Here is a 17,471-nt window from a genome sequence, read left to right as displayed (position 1 = left end):
TTAAGTTTGGGGTTGATCTATTATGCAGCAATAGATAATTGATGCCACAAATGAATTCCAGTAGTGCATAAGAAAGAGAATCCATCACGAATGAGTTGGAATGATCCTAAAAATATGAGGGTGGTTTAAGATGAGGAAAATCTTTAAATGTAATTTACCTCACGACATATTAATGGAGAAAAAAACATTACCAACTCAGTAAAAGCAAAAAAAAAAAAAAAAAAAGGATAAAATCCAACATTCACTCATTGTAAAACCAAAGACCTGGCAGTTGCCAATAGAAGGAATCGTCCTTAACTTGAGGAAGTGAAGTGAAAGTCGCTCATCTCAGTTGTGTCTGATTCTTTTGCAACCCCATAGACTATACAGTCCGTGGAATTCTCCAGGCCAGAATATTGGAGTGGGTGGTTGTTCCCTTCTCCAGGGGATCTTCCCAATCCAGGGATCAAACCCATGTCTCCCGAGTTGTAAGCAGATTCTTTACCAGCTGAGCCACCAGAAAAAACCTTACAGCCAAAAATCAATTTTAATGGTAAAACATGAAATGTACTCCCTCTAAAATCAGAAACAAGACAAGGATAGCCATTATTCCCATTACTGTTTAGCATTGCAATAGACCCCTAGCCAGGCACAGTAGGACAAGAAAAAGAAATGAAAGAAAGAAATTATTGGAAAAGAAGAAAACAAAGTTCATTTAAATATGACATAATTGTCTACTAAGATAAACCAAAAAGAAAATCCACAAATTGTTATAACTGAAAAAAAGAGTTTAACAAGATGAATAACTATAATTAATTCAACTACATTTCTATAAACCAAAAATAATTGTAAAATGTAATTAACACAATTTCTTTATATAAGAAAGCATTTATAATAGCAACAAAATCTATAAGGCACATAGAAATAAATCTAACAAAGATTGATAAGACCTGTATGAAGAAAACTAATACTTTGTTAAAAGACATATTTTTTAGAAAGCCCAACTAAATAGAGATATCATTTTTCATGGATAAGAAGACTCAATATTAGAAAGAAGTCAGTTTTTCTTAAATTATCTTTAAATTCAATATAATCTCAATAAAAATTCAGCAAGAATTTTAGCTGATTCTAAAATTCACATAGAGATATAAAGGACCTAGAATAGCCAAGATAATTTTAAAGAAAAGTAAAAAATTTGGTGAACTTAAATTACTACATTTTTTTTTAATTACTACATTTTTAAGATTTACAGTAAAAGCTACATTAGCCAAAAAATAAATAAATAAAACTTGTAAGAAAAAAAATTCGTCTATGGAGAAAGGAATGGCTACCCACTTCAGTATTCTTGCCTGGGAAGTCTCATGGACAAAGGGGTCTGGCGGGCTACAGTCTGTGGGTGTGGGGTCACAAAGAGTTGAATATGACTCAGCGACTAACACTTTCACTTTCATAATAAAGCTACATTAATTAAGATAATGTGATACTGGCATAAAAATAAACAAATAGATCGATGTAACAGAGAACAGGCCCCAGAAACAGACTCACACAAATACACTCACTTGATTTTCAACAAAGACACCACAGCAATTTAAGTAAGAAAATAAGTTTTTTTAATGAAGAAAATGTATATTTTTATGGGGGGAAAACCAAAACTTTGATTTCTTCTATATACAAGAACCTAGATAAGTCACAGACCTAAACATGAAAGCTAAGACTATAAAGCTTCTGGAAGAAAACAGTAGAGAAAAATCTTCACATTCTTGGGGTAGGCAAGATTTCTTAAACATGACCAAAAACACTAAGCACTAAAAAACTGATAAATTGGACTTCATCTAAATTAAAAACTCAAAAAATAAATAAATAATAAATTAAAAACTCATGCTTATTAAAACACAGTATTAAAATAAAAATGCAAGTCAAAGGCTGTGAGAAGATATTCACAATACACATATCTGGCAAAGGACTCAAATCCAGAATGCGTAAAGAGCTCTTACAAATCAATAAGAGAAAGACAAGCTGTTTTAAAAATTGAGCAAAAAACTAGAACAGACATTTCACAAAACAATATATTTGGATGGCCAATGAGAATATGAAAAGGTGCCCAATAAAATTTTTCAACAGGGACATGAAAAGTAAAACCAGAATGAGACAATTCAAAAACACCCACCAGAATGGCTAAAATTAAAATCTTGACAATAACTTATAATGTAAATAGATCTGAAAAAGAATACATATCTATCTATACATGTACAACTGAATCACTTTGCTATACACCTGAAACATTGTAAATCAACTGTACTTCAATAAAAATTTTAAAATTTTAATTTAAAATCTTGATTAAAAAGTATAATATACCTAAGAAAACATCTAATATATATCTATAAACAGTATGGAAAAAAATGATCAAACTTTATTGAAATACATTGAATGGAGAGGTATACTGTTTTCATGGGTAGGAAAAAGCAATATTGTAAAGATGTCCACTTTTCCTAAAATAATGCAACGCCAACCAAAATCTCAAAAGTTTTTAATGTATGTTCTATACATAAGTTATACTTCAATAAATATGTTCCTTTTAAATTAAGAAACTGTTTCTTTAAAGACATTATAGAGAGGAAAAAGACAAACCACTTTTCTCAAGATCATTGCAACACATATAACAACAAAGGATTAGTTTCAGGATATATAAAGAACACATTCAAAACAATAAAGAAAAAACCTTCAAAGAATCCAATAGAAAAGTGGGCAAAAGATAGGAAAAGGAACTTCACAGAAGAGGAAACACAAATGACCGAGGCAGAGAGAAAAAAATGCCAATCCCATTTGTAATAAGGATAATTCAAATTAAAACCACAATGAGATTTATAACCACTAGATTAGCAAAATTAAGAAATCTGATGATTCCAAATGTTGGAAAGCATGTGAATCAATGGAAGCACTTATATAGTGCTGATAGAAATAAAAAGTTTGTTATTATCTCATAAAAATGAACATTGTATACTCTGTGACCCAATAATTGTACTCCAAGGTATACCTCAGAGAAATTCTTGCAAATGAGCACCAGAAGATGGATAAAAGGATGTTCATAATGACACTCTTCATGATAGCAAAGAATGGAAATTATACAAATGTCCATCAACAGAAGACTGGAATGAAAATAACGGACTACATTTGCAACACGTGGATAAAAATTAGAAACAGAATGCCGAGTGAAAATGCAAGTTATAGAAAATTTTGTAGAATATAACATCATTGTTTTTAAAGTTAGAAACAAAAAAGAAATAATATATTACTAGGCAATACTTTGTGCAAATACTTTTTTTAAAACTACTTTTAGAAAGTAAATGAGTGATTAAGAAAATTGAAGACAGTGATTACCTCTGGAGGGGAGGCAAGGGAATAAAAGAAGAGAGGCAGACACAAGCAAAGATAAATGTGTCCGTAATGTTCTTGTTCTTGAGATGGGTGGTTGATTGATTAGGCATTCATTTTTCAATATTACTTTTAAGACAATGGAAAAATACAATACAGAATATTAGCAACTCTGGCAAACTGGAGGATAAAGCTCCCATCTAAGGACATCTGAATTTTAGAAATTGTAAACACTGTGCTGGCCAAACAAAATAAATTTTGAGCTAGACTTGGCTCATGGACTGTCAGTCTGCAAGTCCCAGTCTAGTTTAATGAACTTCAGACTTTTAGTCTATGGACATTGCAGAGGACTTAGCACCAACTTGCTGCTGCAGGAAGAAACAGACAAACAAAGAAAAACCAGACAGACAGACAAGGAGAAATTTAAGGGAAGTACTTAAAGATTAGATGAAGAGAGGAGAGGAATGAGAGAAGGAAGGCATAAAAAGAGAAAGGAAAAAAAAAAAAAAAAACACTAGAGAGGAGAGAAAAGAAGGAGACACATAATACCAGGAAGCGGGCAGCCGGACAAAGAGAGAGGTGGAAGAGGGGGGAAATAAGTATGAAGGGCCCGGAGGGGAGAAGAGGGGGAAAAAAAACCACCGTCTCCTGCATATTAGCTGCAGTATTGGGCACTTCAACACTTTTCCCCAGTAAAACAATCACAACTTGAAGAGACAGGTTGTAGTAGCCTGATTTTCAGAAAGATGAAATGCATTGTTCAACTAGGAGTCAGTGTGATTCCCAAATGCTGTTCTTTCTACTATACCACATCCAACTGGGCTAGAGGGAAGAAATGCAGAAATGCTGATGGAGAAAAGTGTGACCTGGGATAAGATGGGGTTTGCCGTTTCCCTGCCAGCCTGTAACAGCCCCTTCTTCTCAGCCTCTCGCGTGAACCACAGGCCCTAGGGTCATGAGGCCAGTGGGTACCCTGGTCAGTCAGAGTATGTGCTGGACAGGACGTAACCTTAAGTCACTGAGCTTGAGGTGTTTCTGTGTACAGCTGTCCCTCATTATCCATGGGGGACTGATTCCAGGATCCCATGGATACCAAAATCCAAGGATGCTCAAGTCCTTTATATAAAATGGCATAATATTTGCATATAACCTATGTGCATCCTCCCACATACTTTAAATCAGCTCTAGATTAATTATAATACCTCATGCAATGTAAATGCCACATAAATTAGTTGCAAACATAATGTAAATGCTATGTAAATATTTGCCAGCATGAGGTAAATTCAAGTTTTGTTGGAACTTTCTGGAATTTTTTTTTTCAAGTACTTTGACCCATGCTTGGTTGAATCCATGGATGTTGAACCTGTGCATATGAAGGGCTGACTATACTCAGGGACTCTTAGCTAGCAGACCCAGAGGTGTCTCTAAAACCTCCGTGTATCCTCAGCGGTCCCTAGGTCCTGGTTTGAGATCTTCCCTGTGATGTTCCCTGAAGCCAGAAGCCTGAGCAATCTCCATATCCTTTCTTACTTGATAGTCCTGTAGTTATCTTGTTAGAGAACTATTGTGTTTCAGGGTTACCAGATAACTAGTTTCATCCTACAAATAGTAAGTTCATCTCCAAATCTGGGAAATGTGGGGTCCACAGAAAGAAGTAGTTATAACTAGGGGAACAGGGGCCTCTTAATGAGAGAGGGGCAGAGATGCCCACATCAGCACAGAGACACAGAAAGCAGGGAACAGAGGGTCTCAGAGAAAGAAACAGAGGCAGGATACCAAGAGTGGGGGACAGAGCATACAGACCCGGGGAAGCAGACAGAGGGGTATAGACACCAGATTCAGATTTGGTCAGATGAAGTCAAAGTGATCCCTGGGCACAGAGAGCCTCAGCAGCTGGCAGAACAGAAGAGGCACAGGGTGGTGGTTGGACAGGCCAGGGGGCAGGGGAGGGGAGGAAGGTGGGAGCTCCCGTGGGGATTTGTTTGTCCATACCACGCAGGAGGGTTGGCCACCTTGGTGCCGCAGCTCCAGAAAGGGGTCCAGTTCCTCTTGGCTCCGCAGTAAGGAGGGCTCCTCGGGGCCTGTGCATCCCGATGCCTGCAGTTTGTTCCTGAAACACACATTGCCGCCGCTGCCCTCCGTGCCCAGTGGCTGCTGACGGGCACCAGGGAGAAACACCGCCTCAGCCCAGTCCCTGTTGCTTGCCCCCAGCCCAGCCCTTCCTGTTGGCATAGGCGCGGACCAGACCCAAACTGGCCTCCCTTTCGGGCTGTGCTTCAGCAAAGCTGTGGCACTGGCTGCGGGCAAGGACGACCCCTGCTGGTCAAAGGGCAGTACTGCGCTCCAGAAGACAGCCGGCGGTCAGCGCGGAGGGAAAGGGGATGGGGGTTCTGATGCGAACCTTAGCCCCTCCTCAGATAAATGGTGTGCCCAGGGCCCCCTTCCTTCTCACCCAAGGGACAGAATTAGTGCCTGATCGTGAAAGGTGAACCTGGGAGATCCTGAGATATAGCTGACATCACAAAAGTCACCTCTGCCTTAGACGAGCTGCTCTTAGGAAGGTGCCATGAGTCCTGAAGACCAGGCTTCTCACCCAAGTTCCCTCCCAAGCCAGTTCAGAGGCAAAGGTCCTCTCCCCTCACACGCCCAGCCAGCCCTGCCCAGGAGCTCGAGAAGTTTGGTCTACTTACCAGGCTAAGAGAATTTGTCCAAGGGGACCATTGCCAAAGCAGAGAGACAGGCCCTTCCAAGGCTGGCAGGCCCTCACAGGCACCACTCACACTGAACCCTTCATGCTGAGCCCCGGGCCTTCTCTTTCTGACTTCCTCTCTGTCTTTGGGGAAGTGGTCAGGGTTTTTCCAGGAGAGGGGAAGAGCTGGGTCCCTCACTTCCGGTTTGTCACGCATATATAGAACCCTGAGCAAGAGGAGCTCTTCCCCCATTGTACGGCTGGACTACGATGTCTAAACATCATGGGCTGCCTCAGCCCACACCATCAGGCAGGCAGCAGTTTGGGAAAGGGGGCTAGGTCCCATGCCCCAACCCTGGGAGCACGTCTCTCAAGAAAACTCCCAAAGCTCTCTGGGCCTGTTTCCTCATGTGTAAAATGAGGCGATTGGGCCATATGATCCCTGAATCCCTTCCAGCTCTGACTCTGCTGTATGTGCTATGAAACCCAAGTGGGAGGAGGAGGCAGTAAGACCCGAGTGTCCTGCTACTCCCCTCCCCTCCCCTCCACACCTCCCCCTCTCCATTCTCACCCACTGCCCTGGAGACTAGCAGAAGGAAGGAGCTAGGATGCTAGGGAGAGCCACATGTTGAAAGGCAGACTCCATTCTCCCCAAAGGCCCACCACAGGCCTGGGTTCAGACTCTCCAGACAAGAAGCTCAGGGCCAAGGCCTCTTCAACTCCTGTCATTCCTTCCCAACCACTTTCTCCTGGGTCTAGGACTTGAAAGAAGGAGAGACAGAAGGTCCCCTGGTGTTTTACCTGCTCAGTGGATCCTGGAGCTCCCTGCCCGGCCCCCAGCTATGCCTTTTGAAGGGGTCGTAGTTGTGGCTGTGGGCACGAAAAGCGCCTGACCTTCGGAGGGGTACAGCATGGAAGGCTTTGCCCTCCCTTTTTTCCCCCTCCTTCTCATTCTCCTCCTCCTCCTCCTCTTCCTCCAGCTGTGCTCTGGACTCAACTGCAGAGAGGCAGCGGCGAGTGTGGCCTCGGGGCACCGGGTCTCCACCTGCGAGGAACACCTCTGGGACTTCTCTGTTCATGGGAGGCACACACAGGCCAGTCTGGATCAAGAAGACAGAGAACAGTGAGCAGAGTTCTAGAACTCTGAACCTTGGAACTAGGAAAGTGTCACAGTCAGCCAGGCCTCGAGTCACCCACTCCTCCCTTCCCCAAGGCACAGAACTGGAGGATGGTTGGCTCAAGATCACACAATTAGCTGCAGAGTCAAACCAGGAACTTGGGTTTTCTGACTCCCAGTCTAGTGTTCTGTCCAGTACATAATGACATCCTCATTCACTCATTATCATTCCATTTGGTGAGCACCTACCTGACAGGAAACCATGCCAAGCAAAGAGAAATAGATATTGTTCTTACCCTCAAGGAATTCATTCTGGTGAGTGCGTGCATGTGTGCATATAGACAAAAGCACAAATCACAAACAACTGCCCAGAATTTGCCAAATGTCACAAGAAAAGTTTCAAAAAAGAAGACTTTGTGCTGAGTACATATAACCAGTTGGAGGACTCGGAAAAGGGAAACAGAAGGAAGTAAATAGCTGTTGAGATGGGCCTGGAAGGGTGGAGTGGTTAGGATTTGGCCACGTTGGAGAGGGAGGAGTCTAGGCAAATAAAACAGCAGGGAGAAAAGGTGCGTGAGTGAGGCAGTATCATGACTTCTTCCTTCTAAGACTCTGGTCATTTGGGGAGTAAGACAGCTATTCTGACCTCTCCCCATGGAGCAGAGCAAAGGGCCCCCAAATTAGCCGTGTTGAAATTCCTTCACTCTGTCTCCCAGGTGGGCATTGTTCTCACAGCCCAACACTCCTGGAGGCCGTCAGGGCTTGCCTCAGTGTGTCTCAGAGTTAAGAACCCTCAGGAGCTCTTTTTTTTTTTTTTTTTTTTCCTCAGGAGCTCTTAAAGTTGAAAGTGATAAGCCCCGCTCTAGAAACAAGTACCAAATACCAGAGTACCAAGGTGGCGGAGGGGCGGGCAGGCAGCTGCTAGAATGAGTTTCCCAGGCTCCTCTTCTCCCAGGAGAGAAACAGCTGAGATGCTGGGAGGACCCAGGAGGACCAGGAAGCAATGAGCCAGAACTCGCCCTCCTCCCAGGCTTCCTGTGAGGGCATCAAGCCTTCTGCAGTTTATGTTATTGCCCGCCCCCGACGCACACACACACACACACACACACCCCTAAAGTCCAGGTTGTTGGAAGGTCGTTCCTTCCAGCTGCTTCTCCCTCTCTCACTGCAACCTGCTGCCGCTGAACCCAGAACCACTGAGACAGTGCCTGTGCCCCGCTGCACGCCTGCCTACCATGGGGAAGGGAGGACACAAGTACTCAGGCCTCTGCAGGGGGATTCTGCTGCTCTGCCAGGTGGGTCTAAGAATAGAAAACGAGAGGCCAAGGAGACCAGCCCAGACCTGGTGTCTCAGCCTATCTGGAAGCCACATAGAGGGGCCCTCTCGTCCAGCCACTGGGACACATCCTCTGTGTCCCCAGACTTGGGCCTCATGTCATCTGATGTGCCATCTGCAAACAGGATGGCCCGGGGACTTCCCTAGTGGTCCAGTGGTTAAGAATCCACCTTGCAAGGCTGAGGACGTGGGCTCAATCCCTGGTCAGGGAACTGGGATCCCACATGCTACAGGGCAAATAAGCCCACGTGCCACAACTAGAGAGTCCGTGCGCCACAATGAAACATCCCACATCCCATCTTAGAACAAAGATCCTAAGACTCAACACAGCCAAATAAACAGATATTTTAAAAAAATAAAATAAATGGAATGGGCAGTTCTGCAGGGAGCAGGACAGAGCCTGAGGGACACAGCATGATCCCTGCCAACCAGGGGTCTCAAAGCTGAGATTTGGGGCAAGGGGCGGGAGGTACTGATAAAAAAGTATTGAGGGAAGCTGGGAAGGAGGAAAGAGTAGGAACTGGGAGTGCCCCTCACAACAAGGGCTAGGAATAGGACACAAATGGGCACTGAGGGGGCACCATGAGGACCTTGGATCTGGCATTCAATGACCTCACAAAAGAGAAAAAGCTGTTAGACCTATACCCCTTGTACCCAGCTTCTATCTGCTCTTCCTGGCTAGATTTTGCTCGCGGGGCTGGATTTGACTAGATGAATGAAAAGCAGTGAATGGATGCCCTTTCCTTTCCCTCCATCCCTGGAGATGCTTCCTGTTGGAGGTGGTACCTTGCTGCCTTGGCCTGGTGGACAGACATTTTTAATCCAGAGATCTTCATGTCCTGGGATCTCACCCTTCTTCCTCCAACTGAGACCACCTTGAATCTGACCTCTTCTCAAAGATCTACCTTCTTTCTAGCCTCTTCTGTCATGTCATTCATGGTCTCTGCTCTCTGTGAAAATGGAATCCACTGGACTCCTTCTCCCTCATATCTTCATTCCATTCTTTGGAAAGTTTTTTCTGTTTTCTAAATTCCACTCCTTCATGCTATAATGTCAATAATTTTCATTCTCTCCTTCAAAGAGATGAGGTTTAGCAAGGCTTTCTCATCCCCCTTGCAGAGATATTCTGCCCTCCGCTTTCTGTGACTGTGTTCCCTTCCTCGCTGCTCCTTCCATCAGTTCTCTCCCAGCCGCCTCCCATCTTTCCCTGGGTTCCCGAGCTCAGGAAATGGTACAAGGGAGCGGCCAGGGCTAGGGCTCACACAATGGCTTTATTTAGCTCCTGAATGAGATCACATCGTGTCACATCACTGCTTCCGCTGAGCAGAGATAGGAGAGTCTGAAATAGGTCTGGGATCAGATGCTGGGGATGGGGGCAGGGGAGGAAAGCCAGAAGGGGCCCTCAGTTACTTTACTTTTCTTCCTGCCTCAGATCAGATGCTTTTCCCACCAACACAGACCATCAGCATCTCCTGATTTCCCCTCTGTGTGTAATCTCCATCATTTCCCTAGTCGCCATTGATTTGTTAGACATTCTACCGTGTGCTGAGATGGAGGCATGTATTATTTTAATAGAGAGAGATTTCTCTTATTCAGAACTCTGAGACCATAATTTCTTCAGGATGCTACAGTGGCTTTGAAGTTCGGCAGATTTGCTAGCTCTGCCACCTTCATAAGCCACGTGAACTTGGGCATCTCAATAAATAACCACATGACATTGCTTAGTTCATGTTTTTGAGCTCTGGAATCATCTGTAAAATGGGAATGATAATACTACCTTGCAAGGATATTGAAAGACTTGATGACAATGTAGGTAAATACAACTAATATTGTGCTTGGCACATATTAGGTACTTAGTAAATGCTACTATTGTTATTGTTGCCGTTATTTAGAGGCAGAGAGAAAGCAGAGCACTGAGAAATGGAGATCTGGAGAGAGGAAGGCTCAAGACAGAAGCACTATATGATGGTTACCTCACTGTTACCTCTTCAAAAGAGAGAGTGAATAAATAACCCACAGGCTGACACTAAAACAGCTATGATGGGAACTAATGATCATAAAGTACTTCTGATATAAAAGAAGCAAACAACCAGAGCAAGAAGGACCTTGATGAACCTGATGAACCTCTTCAAAGAGAAGGGAGGGGCGATAGCCTCTGGTGATTTGCAGCAGAGGTTGGCAAACTATGGCCTGTGGTCAAATCTGTACTATTTTCTTTCTTTTTTTTTTTTTTTAATTTTCTTTTTTATATGCTTGGGGAAAAAAATCAAAAGAAGAATACTACTTTGTGACACATAAAAATTGTATGAAATTTAAACTTCAGTGCTCATAAATAAAGGGTTTTCTTGGAACACAGCCATGTTCATTCATTTACATATGGTATATGGCTGCTTTTGCATTACAACAGCAAAGTTGGTAGTTGCAACAGAGACCATATGGCCTGTAAAGCCGAAAATATTTATTATCTAGGTCTCTACAGAAAAAGTTTGCAGACTCTTGATTTAGAGAAGCTGGGCCTCAGAATCTCAGGAAGGAGAGAAAAAGTGATTAAAGAGAGACAGTAAGGCTCACTGCTCACCAGCCAGGCATCTGCAACCAGCTTAGGGAAGAGGGACATCAAAGACCCCAGCTCATCCATTTTCTAAATAGCATCTGAGCCTACAGGGGTAGAGGCTTAACCCACAATCAGTGCCTATATCATCTTGTGGGACCCTCCCAACCATTTCTTGAAATAGATGTTATTATTCCTATTTTGCACCAGAAGAAACAGTCACCACAGAGAGGGACAGTCACTTGCTCACGGTCACAGGGCTGCAAGAGGTAGAACTGAGTTTTCACAGCAGATCCAACGCACTGCAGAACCTGAGTTCTCCTCTGAAACCAGAAGGCAAGCTCCCAATGAGCGCCAGTGGCTAGCTTTGAAAGAAGTCTGGGGAATTCTCTGGCAGTCCAGTGGTTAGGACTCCATGCTTTCACTGCCGAGGGCACAGGTTCAACCCCTGGTCGGGGAACTAAGAGCCCATCCCACAAACTGCTCGGCCAAAAGGAAAAAAGAAAAAAGAAATCCAGCACTGTTGTTATTCACTCCCATTCTCATCCTCATTTCTGCCCCCTCCACACCAGCCAGAGAGAGAAAGCAGCTTCCAGAAGAAAGTAGATGGGGAAAAAAAAAAAAAAAGAAAGTAGATGGGGGTTAAGTTAAATTTGTCCTTTTTACTCCTTCTGGATCTTAGATATCTGAATGAGGTGATGGGTGGTGGGCAGGGAGGGCCCTGCTTACTTTTGCTGCCAGCAAACACTGAGGGTAGGAACTGCTCAGAGCAACCCCACAGCTGGGCACGTGGGATGCTGGGCAATGCTGTCGGGCCCCTTCACAGTCTGGGTAGCTTCCTGGGTCTGGCTCTAGGGTCCTAAATCTCCCCAAGGGGGAAATAATGGGGAAGACCTGAACAAAACTAGAAAGTAAAGAATGGGGAGGAAGGGAGAGGCCAGGTGGCATGATCTGCGGGCTTCTCCTCCAGGTCTCCTAGCCCTGGGGGACAGGGTCATAGAAAACCCTTTGATGGTTCAAAATGTAACATACCTGCTTCTTCTCACATAGAAAGTAAATCATTAATCCAACAGTATCCCACATAAAAGACTACAGCAGTACTTCAGGTAAAGAAGGCTTCAGTTTAAAAAAAAAAAAAGGCGGCTTCAGTAACCACAGTTCCTTCCCACCTGTCCCTGCTCCCCGAACACCCCATTCTACAGTGGGTCATATGGCACCCAAGTCTCTAATACCTCCTCACCTCACCTCAGCAATGGCTTCACCATTGCTCTATTTCTCAGTGTGAGACATATGAGATTTTGCTATGTGCTCAACATTGTGTAAATGAGGGCTCTGAAAAGCCTCAGTGGTAAAGAATCCGCCTGCCAGTACAAGAGATTCGGGTTAGATCCCTGGGTTGGGAAGATCCCCTGGAGAAGGAAATGGCAACCTACTCCAGCATTCTTGCCTAGAAAATCCCATGGACAGAGGAGCCTGGTAGCTTACACTCCTTGGGGTCGCGAAAGAGTTGGACACGACTTAATGACTAAACTACAACAGTGCCATAAAATTAAAAGATGCTTGCTCCTTGGAAGGAAAGCTGTGACAAACTTAGCATACTAAAGAGCAGAGATACCACTTTGCAAACAAAGGTCTGTATAGTCAAAGCTATGGTTTTTCTAGTAGTCATGTATGACTACAGTGCCCACCATTGTGTTTGCACGTAGACCTTTCTGGGTCCTGCCAGATGCTGATAGGTGCTAAAGAAATATGTGCTGAACATGTTGTTCAGTCACTAAGTCGTGTCCAACTCTCTGTGACCCCACGGACTGCAGCATTCCAGGCTTCCTTGTCCTTCACTGTCTCCTGGAGCTTGCTCAAATTCATGTCCATTGAGTTGGTGATGCCATCCAACCATCTCATCTTCTGTCATCCCCTTCTCCTGCCTTCAGTCTTTCTCAGCATCAGGGTCTTTTCCAGTGAGTCAGTTCTCTGCATCAGGTGGCCAAATTATTGGAGTTTCAGCTTCAGCATCAGTCCTTCCAATGAATATTCAGGGCTGATTTCCTTTAGGATTGACTGGTTTGATCTCCTTGCAGTCCAAGGGACTCTCAAGAGTCTTTTCCAACACCACGGTTCAAAATGCAGAATCTTAATTCCCTGACTAGGGATTGAACCCGTGCACCCTGCAGTGGAAGCCCAAAGTCTTAAGCACTGGACCATCAAGAAGTCCCACCATATCTCCATAAAGATCAGCTATCAAGCATCTGAAACACCCACGCCAAACCACCCCCGCCTCTTTGATATGTTAGGCTCACAAAGCAATCCGGACTTTTGCTGCTTTGGGCTTCCAAGTGTGACCATCTTCTTTCTTTCTTTAAATAGATTTGCAAACTGAACCTAGGGATCCTGTCCATTCTTTCTGCTAGGCTTGTGTGCTTTCTCTACCAGAGGTTTGCTGGGACCCAGGCTAGATGATGTGTGGGTACGAGGGAATAAAAGGGGCAAAGCCAATCAGTCCCTTTCCACCTCCTGTCAGTTTCTCGGCCTGCATCCTGGGTGCCATGCCAGAAGGGTGGGGCAAGAGAAGGGCTCAGGTCCAGAGGGACACACCTGAGAAGACTTTGGCCATAGAGTCCCAAGGAATTAACCCATTAGATCCCAGGGAACACCTAAAGGTAGTGGGTGAAGGAGGAAGCCTCTAATCTGAATGGATGGAGTAATCTGGAATCTGGAAGCCTCTGAGCCTCAGATATGAGTTGGTGGCCCTTTAAATCTTACAATTAACTCAGACGGATGAAGGGAGTACTGTCAGGCCTTAGAGGAGGGGACCCTGGGTGAATTAGGACTTGAGATTTTAAAATTCTAGCCATCCTTTTTGTCCGTACCTCTTGAGTAAGAAAAAGAGACTAAAAAACATCATAATGGATTTTGCTGCCAGATGAACTTGAGTTTGAATCCCTCTTAATTGACAAGGGTTAGCTATTTAACTGGGCTTCCGTGGTGGCTCAGTGGTAAAGAATCCTCCTTTCAATGTAAGAGACCCAGCTTTGATCCCTGGGTTGGGAAGATCCCCTGGGGAAGGAAATGGCAACCCACCCCGTATTCTTGTCTGGAAAATCCCATGGACAGAAGGATAAACCTCACTTTTAATATAGGGATTGTGATATGCCAACCTCTTAAGGATTGTGAGGATTAAGAATGCATAAGCAAGCTTTGGCATCACTGGTTGCACAAGTAGTGCTAATTAACTGTTGGCCATTTTGGTGATTTTCTATTTGTACACCTGTGCACACTCACACAGACACAAACAGAATGCACCTTAGTTAAAAACGGGAGCTGAATACAGGAGATTGGTGGAGAATTGTTCTGCCCACTTCCTGGGGGTGCTGAGGGGTTCCTGAAGATCCCTACTTCTGGGGAATGCACACTCATGAAAGAAGGACTCGGGGAAAGGGAAGAGGGAAACTCACCAGACTCAAGAGATATCCCAAAGATGGGAGACCCGTTCTTGCCCTTGGTTGATGACTTCAATATGGTAGGAAGTCCTGCTTCAGGCAGCCCCTCTATGAATCCAGTCCAGCACGTTAATGGGGGTGCCTCTCTCTTGGTCCTTTTAAGGGAATTGCTCATGGTCCAGAAGTTTGCTTAGGAGACAGGGGGGACTCATTCCAGTCCAGACCAGCTGCCTCTCTAACAACTCTAGCCCTTCCCTTCCCCGCCCTACTTCAAACACCCTAGACAGTGCTGTGCCCCGGACTTTAACCCCTTCGGTGCCAATGCTGGTCCGGAGGATTCCTGGGTTCTCCTGTCCTTGACATCCCCCAAAAGGCAGCCACTGGATTCAGTCACAGGTGGAAACAGATCTAGGAAGCCAAGCTGGGGTCATCCTGAGCGGAGAGTATGTGGGAATGACATCCCAGGGAACCTTCACCCACCCGTCAGTGGAGACAGGGTGGAACTGAGGGGAAAAAGAGGACAGCTCAGGAGAAGGCCCACGGCTGGCACCCTACTTCACAGCAAGGTCTTAGTGGGCTCGGGGAGGTCCTTCGCTCTCTCTCTAATCTGGTTTCCAAATGCTGGTCGTCCCCTTTAAGAGGCAGGTTACAGTAGGGGAGGAGGACAGACTGTATTTTCTGTGATGAAAGTGTAGGGAGGAGCGCTGACAAGGGCAGCGGCATCTGAGCACGGCCCTCCTTCGGCCAACAGGAGCAGGGTGAGCTGGCAGCTCGGCGCACTCAGCTCCACTCCCAGAGTGTTGTGGATACCAGGCACAGGCTATCTGACCGGTTCTCCACCCCCTTCCCTGATAACCGCTTCTGGGGGTGCTGACTCACCTTCCCTGCCTCCCTGGGGCAAAGGATGGCGTGGGCAGACACTGGACTTCCTGAGGTACCGGAGAGCCTCCTCCCTGCCAGGCCCATGGTCTAGTGAAAAGGACATGCTGCAATTGGAAGAGTTTGGCTGCCTCTGCTGACTCCCTAGATAAGGGGCCTTGGAGAAGTTACCCATTCTATTAGCCTCATCGCCTCCTCTGTACAATGGGGCTAGTGAATGAGAGGTGTACCAATAGTGGCACTTGAACGCTGGGTCCATAACAGTTATGATATAAATAATAGTTATTCAGTAAATATGCTCTTCAATAAAACTGCCACTTGCTGTAAACTTGGATAAGCCCCTCCACTTTCTGCCTTCCCTGATCTATTAAATGAGATTAAATTATGTGATCCGTGGTCTATCCTTGCTCTCAGACCGTGAGAGGAAGAAGGCAGCTGTTGCCAGATGTGGGAACTGCGTGCCCTTTCCTCCCCGTGTGAAACTGTTACTTGCTCAGTCGGGACTCTTTGCAACCCCACAGGCTGTAGCCTGCCAGGCTCCTCTGTCCATGGGATTCTCCAGACAAGAACACTGGAGTGGATAGTCATTCCCTTCTCCAGGGAATCTTCCCGAGCTAGGGATCAAACCCAGGTTTCCCACATTGCAGGTAGATTCTTCACTGTCTGAGCCACCGGGGCAGCCCTTTTCCTACCTGGCTGGGCTCCAAACCATGTGAGTGACTAGTTCTTACTTCTCAAGAATACAGGGGAAACAGCTGCCTGTTTTGTGGTGGAGGATCCTCAGAAATCCTAATTAAACAATCCTGTGATTGTACAGATGAGGACACAGGCTCCAGAAGGAGGCGTGATTCACCTGAGGTCAGCCAGCCAGTGGGTGGTGGAGGTGGGCGGGGACCCAGCGCTGGAGCGTCTGTGGTCAGTGCTCCTTCCACCACCCTGAGCTGCTCTCTCCGGGAACCAAGCCTTGAAAACTCCCATCCTCTCACCAAGCAGCTTCACTATCCCCAGCTTTTTGGGAATCCTTATCCCCATTTCCCATGGACTTTCTTCAGGTGAAATCCCAAAGCCTAGGATGTAAAAAAGGTATTAATCTTGGCTCTGGCTCCTCCTGGTACTGGGGCTGGGTGTGGGTGAGCGTGTGCCAGCTAAAACTCTGCATGACATGGGAGGGATAGAGGGCTGGTTTCCGGGGGTGGAGGGGATCTGGAACCCATTGACAGCTGGGTTACCATCTGTTCTGCCTTTCAGGGAGGAAGTTCTCAGGTTGGGTACCCAATCTCCAGGAAGGATGTGAGGTGGGTGCTTACTTTCTCTCTCCTTTGCAGACCTGCACAAAATCTGGAGGTCAGGGTTCCCATCTTCCTACGGTGGTTTTCACTAGAGTGAAGCACTATCGGCTACTCATCCTCCATTAAGTTATCTCAAGAAGAGGGCTTAATCCTAAAGCAACTACTCCAGCTAAGTCTAGCCATCTATAGATTTTAGAGGCTCTTCTATTCTCCAACACCACTACTTAAGGGAGGCTCAAATTCCACCCTGACTCCAAGGAATTTGGTCTCTCAAGAGATGAAGTATCTGGTTTTGGCCTTTTTTTCAAGGTGCCTGTGACCCTGCCTTCGCTTGCTTCTCATCACCTGGGTCAAACCTGGGCTCCCCTTAGTCTTCTCTGTAACAAGAGCCAGGAAATCAAGTGGGAGTTCTGCAAGGAAAGGTAAAGACTGCCCCAGCTTTCAGAAAAGGAGTACCTCCCAGCACTCAGACTGAGGAAGAAATCTCATATTGCCTTCCCAAGTTATGAAGTTTATCCTACCCTCTAAACCAGAACCCCTCCTCCTACAAGTTAACTCCTCACTCTGTTTCCACTAGACACCACACAGGTGGCAGTGTGTTCCCGCCTCCAAAGACTAACATCTTATAGTGCTAAAGAGGAAGACAATACATATCAAACTAACTCCCTTTTCCTTCCCTATACTTGTTCTCAACCCTAAGCTTCTGATTCACTGCCCTTTCCCCCATTCTCCTGAGCAAATCCCAGGTCTCCACCAGCAACACAATGAACAAAAGCAAACACATCCTCCTCGCCTTCTGACCTGGCCAGTCCTGGGGTGTCC

At 45.5% G+C, this 17,471-nt stretch overlaps 1 protein-coding gene across 3 annotated transcripts in view; it reads right to left on the bottom strand.

The window, feature by feature from the left end:
* ARHGEF2 (Rho/Rac guanine nucleotide exchange factor 2) overlaps positions 1-14,735 on the bottom strand; it is a 48,361-nt gene extending 33,626 nt beyond the window's left edge. Inside the window, exons 1-3 of one of the 3 annotated variants that reach the window (XM_061120584.1) lie at positions 14,497-14,735; positions 6,842-7,140; positions 5,344-5,461 (exon numbers count right to left, since the gene is read on the bottom strand). In XM_061120584.1, coding sequence (XP_060976567.1) covers positions 5,344-5,461; positions 6,842-7,119 — 396 coding nt within the window. In that variant the 5' untranslated portion in view covers positions 7,120-7,140; positions 14,497-14,735. Of the gene's footprint in view, positions 1-5,343; positions 5,481-6,041; positions 6,180-6,841; positions 7,141-14,496 lie in introns of those variants that run through there. The other 2 variants (XM_061120585.1, XM_061120583.1) reach the window with 2 other exon arrangements.
* Positions 14,736-17,471: the final 2,736 nt, after the last annotated feature.

The sequence above is a fragment of the Dama dama genome, chromosome 20 (genome assembly GCF_033118175.1).
Source record: "Dama dama isolate Ldn47 chromosome 20, ASM3311817v1, whole genome shotgun sequence".
Taxonomy (NCBI): Eukaryota; Metazoa; Chordata; class Mammalia; order Artiodactyla; family Cervidae; genus Dama; species Dama dama.
The sequence above is the reverse complement of the archived record's forward strand: the minus strand, read 5'-3'. Positions and strand labels throughout refer to the sequence as shown.